The sequence below is a fragment of the Apis dorsata genome, unplaced genomic scaffold, assembly GCF_000469605.1.
Source record: "Apis dorsata unplaced genomic scaffold, Apis dorsata 1.3 scaffold_787, whole genome shotgun sequence".
Classification (NCBI taxonomy): domain Eukaryota; kingdom Metazoa; phylum Arthropoda; class Insecta; order Hymenoptera; family Apidae; genus Apis; species Apis dorsata.
The window spans coordinates 270,979-276,031 of NW_006263931.1; the positions used below are offsets into that span (position 1 = coordinate 270,979).

At 24.3% G+C, this 5,053-nt stretch overlaps 1 protein-coding gene across 3 annotated transcripts; it reads left to right on the plus strand.

Annotated features, from left to right (window-relative positions):
- Positions 1-234: 234 nt before the first annotated feature.
- On the plus strand, positions 235-5,020 carry LOC102674096 (protein SON). Of its 3 annotated transcripts, none has more exons than XR_422701.2 (12): positions 235-704; positions 795-1,118; positions 1,186-1,873; positions 1,953-2,104; positions 2,179-2,324; positions 2,591-2,699; positions 2,799-2,953; positions 3,018-3,128; positions 3,230-3,343; positions 4,024-4,133; positions 4,318-4,546; positions 4,634-4,698. XR_422701.2 is itself a non-coding variant. In XM_006622884.2 (12 exons), exons 1-12 carry the CDS (start codon positions 386-388, stop codon positions 4,958-4,960), a joined length of 2,595 nt encoding a protein of 864 aa, XP_006622947.1. In that variant the 5' UTR covers positions 236-385; the 3' UTR covers positions 4,961-5,020. The 3 variants fall into 3 exon arrangements, 1 of the variants encoding a protein (XP_006622947.1); XR_422702.2 differs by having other exon boundaries at positions 4,071-4,133; XM_006622884.2 differs by lacking the exon at positions 4,024-4,133 and adding an exon at positions 4,829-5,020 and having other exon boundaries at positions 236-704; positions 4,634-4,749.
- Positions 5,021-5,053: the final 33 nt, after the last annotated feature.

Sequence of the window (5,053 nt, forward strand, 5' to 3'; positions counted from 1 at the left end):
TATTATATGCTTGATATTTCTATCTAATATACATATAAATATATAAATAAGCACATCATAAAATTTTTAATTCTTCAAATCAAAATATTAATATATAATATATTATATAAAATTTTAATATTAACAAAAAATTTAAAAAATATAATAAAACAATAATTTAAATTTTAATATAACATACTTTTTTATTAAGAATATGCGTAATTAATTGAATGTTTTTAAAATAATTTAAGTTAGATGTCGCTGTTATCGAAAATTAAAATGGCAACTGGTTCAATACAATAGTACGACACGATAGAATATAATAGATGATTATACTATTTATTTAATTTTTATATAATTTTTACTATTTGTGTTCTTTGTGATTTATTATGATGAATTATTAGCAATGGGAGACCTATTTGATATTGCAAATTTAATTACAACGGTTGGTGTTGATAGAATAAAAATTAAACCGGAACCTGGATTACCAGAAAAATCTTCAAATGAAATATTAACAGAATTATTTAGCACATTTGATGCTGAAGAGGAAATAATATCCTTAGAAAATACTGACCAACAAGTTCCAAATGCAAGCGTTAAAGTTGAAAAATCTCTTAAGTCTCAAATTAAAAAAAAAAAAGCTAAAAAAAAACATAAACATAAGGATAAAAAACATAAAAAAAAGTCAAAACGAAATTCATCTGAGAGTAACAGTGATCTTGAAAGTATATTAAAATGTTTATTAATAATTAGAAAAAATAGGTAAGTATATATATTACTTATAATTAAAAGTTATTTGTTTTTATAATTGATAGATATTAAAAAGAAAAAAAAGCATAAAAAGAAGACAAAACGGAAACATGAAGATGATTCAAGTAAGTCATCAGATTCAGATGAACCCAAAAATAAAATTTCAAAACTGAGTACATGTAGCAACATGAAAAAGAAAAATTATAATAAAAATAATGGATCAGAACAACAAAACATGAATGAATCAGAAAATTTTGAAAAATTAATGATTAAAAAAAATTCAGAATTAGAAAATATATTTGAAAAGGAACCTGATAGTCCCCAATTACCACCCATTTCTAAAAAAATACAGGATGAATCTGAAGAACAATTAATATCTAAAGTTCTTGGTTTGTATTGTTTCTTAAAAAAATTTGAAATATATTTTTGGCTTAAATATATTTTTTTTACATATAGAAAAACCAAAGCAAGGATATCAAGGAAAAATATTAATAAAAGATCTTAAAAATAGTATAGTTTATAATGATACAGTTAGAGAAATAGAAATTAAAGAAAAAGAAAAAGCAGCAAGAATGGAAGATGGTGAATTATCTGACAGTAGTACAGATAATAAAACTCCGACATTGAGTCCTAGTCCAATTCGATGTATCTCTCTTAGATCATTGACTTTAAGTCCAACTTTGGAGAATATAGAAAATAGAATATTAAGTCCTTTAAAAGGTGAACTAACAGCAAAAAATGATTTAAGATTAATTTTGAGAGAAAAAGAAAAAAAAAGATTAGAAGATGTGGATAAAAGAGAAGGAATAGAAAAATCAAAATTATATATGGATAATGAATATAAAGAAAAAACATATAATTATAATAATAAAGTTGTAACAAGCAAAAATAGCAAATATAATCATAATTGTCATTCACAAGAAAGAAAAAGATCTGAATCTCATACATGTATGAATTTACGTAGAAGTAGAAGCAGAGAAAAAGATAAACGAAGAGATAAAAGTAAAGACAGATATAATAAAAGTCGAAGTAGCGATCGACGAGAATCTTCGAAATGTAAGGAACGACGAAGATATAGAAGCCGCAGTGATGATAGAAGCAAGGATAAGTATATACGTGGACGAAGTAGGAGTAGAGAACGAAAGTTAGTACTATTTTATAATAGTATATACATATATATATATTATAATTTATAATTTATAATAAATTTTATATTTTATAAGGGAACGAATAGAAATTGATAAAAAGAAATTATTGGAAATAGCAAGAAGAAATGCAATAAACATGATTAAACAAGGAACATTACCATTAGTACAACAAGATAAAGCTATTGCTGCAATACAAGCTGGAGGAAAAACAGTAGATGAACTCACAGGTACAAATTTAATTCAATTACTAGCTATAAAATATTAATTATTTATTAATAACCAATATGTTTTTTTATTTCAGATTTTTGTAAATCATTATCAAAATCCGAAGCTTTAGGAGAACTTTCAAGTATTTCTTCAGAGGAAGATGGAAGTGAATCTGAGAAAGGTTTTCATCATCCCTTTTTACTTAAAGGACGACCTAATTCTATTATTATGAATATTAAGGTAGGTTAATCTTGAATATTCTGATTATTTCTGAAAGTGCATTATATTATATTATATTACTTTGACATATAAATTGAATAAAATTATATATAAGAATTTTTTATATATAAAATTATATATAATTTTTTACATTTCTATAATATAGCAGTTAAGAAAAATCCTGCTATATAGCTGCTAAAGAAGTTAATATATATAATAATATATTATATATAATTATATATAATTATACATGATATATACATTAATAGTTTATTTATAAAAAACAGGATGCAAAACAATTACCTACTAAGACATTCCAAGAAAAAACAGTAGAATCATCAAATCAATTACGTTTACAATTTCCTGTATCAAGTGGTCAGCATCATAGAAAAAGTGGTACCGTTTTTGTTGTTTTATTATTTTTTATTATAGATGAAGTATTTACTTAATTAGTGTGATTTGTGTGTTATTATTAAAAATTTTATTTGTCCACAGAAAATGAATGGATACCAGTTACTCCAAAGAAATCAGAAACAAAAAAACAGTTTATATCAACTTCTGAATCAATTGAATCTTTTCCTATAATACCTTCAACTACTTCTACAGTTCCAGTGCAATCAATAGTTTTTTCTCAACCAATAGCAACAGAGGTATAGAAAAAAAGCATTATTCAATTATTTTGTATTTACATTTATATATTTATTACATTTACAGGCAATAGATATTGGTTCAATAGTATCTCAAAGATTAGCAGCAATGAGAAAATTAAGAGAAAATCCAAATGATATATGTGCCCAAAATGAAATGTATCGAGCACAAAATGAGGTATTTTATATTTGATTAGAAGAATAATAATATTAACATATATTCATAGTTTATTAATATAAATTATATAAATTATAAATATATTATATATTATATAATAGATGAAAACATGGGCTGAAAGTAAACAAATGCCAGGTCAATTTACTGGGAGTACTGGAGCTAAAGTACTTTCACCTGCCGAGCTTACTTCAGGTTATCAAGCTTGGGCTCGTAAGGTAACAGTATTATTTACATCATAATTTATCTTATTATTTGTTTTCTATATTTATTTGATCATGAAAATTTGTTTTAAGCAACTATTATATTATTATAGGAATAGTTAATCTAAATATACGTTTATTACTTATTTATGTTTAGAATTGATAAAATTATTAAGCGTGAGATATTGATACATATATTAACACATATGTGTTATATATATAATATAATTTCATTTTTTTTTTTTTTTTTTTTTTTTTTTTTTTTTTTTTTTTTTCTTTAAAAAAAAAAAAGAAAATTCATTACGTGATATTGATATTGCCTGTAACAAGTTTTCAGGTACAGTCTCTGTTAAGATCAATGCTATATTTTGATATATGGCAGATCTGAAGAACTGTAATGTAGGCACAGACTATTTCTTATATAGAAATAGATTCTGTGCCTACATGGACACAGGAGCACCATTATTTTATATATTTTTGTGTTGCATAGATAAATAATAATCAATAATTATATTTTTCATTTATTAAATTATAAAAAAAAATAATTGTAGAAGTAATTTATTTAGACTAAAAATAAAAACATTTATTACACAAAATTCATTTATATAATGGGCTCTTGTGAGATTATTGCTAATTATCATCAGCTTCCTATCACAGGATGTCATCTGGAGTTACTGTATCTTTTGTTTATAAAGCTGGGATATTTAGCATTAGTCTGCATCCACCTGAGGGTTTGTTACAGGCACATAACTACGTCAGAGAAGAAACAACTTCAGCGGCGTGATGTCGAATTTATGATTTTTTGGTAAGTATTTTCATTTCAAAAATATTAGAACTTTATACAGTCGATTAATATGCTAAATATGATAATTGGATATAGAATAATTAATTTATTTTATTAATTTTAATCATGTTTCTGTCATTCTCAATTTTTTAATTTTCTTTATTATTATAAAATTCATTATATCTTAATCTAACAAACTATTTAGGATCAATTAGTATCAGCACAGCCTGTTTCGGGTGGGATGGGTATGGCTTTACTGCAGAAGATGGGTTGGCGACCAGGGGAGGGTTTGGGAAAAAATAAAGAAGGTACTCTTGAGCCCTTGCAGCTTGAAGTAAAATTGGACAAACGAGGCCTTGTTTCAGAACAAGATATTGGACAAAAAATAGGAAAAACAATAAAACCTCTAGTACCAGCAATCAAAACTTTAGAAGGTATATACCAATAAAAAATATATATTATAATAACTTGGTATTAAACTACAAATGAATTAAAATTATGTTGTTGATTTAAAATTGTAGGAAAACATCCAGTGTCATTATTAGGTGAATATTGTTCAAAACGAAAACTTGGTGCACCAGTTTATGAATTATGTTTTGAATGTGGACCAGATCATAGAAAAAATTTCTTGTTTAAAGTATATAATTCTTTATTGTTTATTTGTATTTTTATGTTATCAATATATTTGTCAATATTATTTACTTACTATATTTTAGGTTAAAGTAAATGGAATTGAATATAAACCAAGTGTTGCAAGCCCTAACAAAAAACAGGCTAAAGCAGAAGCTGCACAAATTTGTTTACAAACTTTAGGATTATTACCTGAAACTATATCTACTACAAAATAATAACTTATCAAAAGAATACAAATATAACTTCTTTAAAAATCAAAAAAAAAAAAAAAAATTGTAAGACAATGTACAAAAATTGTAAATTTAAAA

Excerpts from the sequence above, each read along its gene's own strand:
- LOC102674096 (XM_006622884.2), top strand. The coding sequence starts at position 386 with ATGGGAGACCTATTTGATATTGCAAATTTAATTACAACGGTTGGTGTT. Across the intron at positions 705-794 it reads GAGTAACAGTGATCTTGAAA|ATATTAAAAAGAAAAAAAAG; the intron begins GTATATTAAAAT and ends TATAATTGATAG. Across the intron at positions 4,750-4,828 it reads GAAAAAATTTCTTGTTTAAA|GTTAAAGTAAATGGAATTGA; the intron begins GTATATAATTCT and ends ACTATATTTTAG.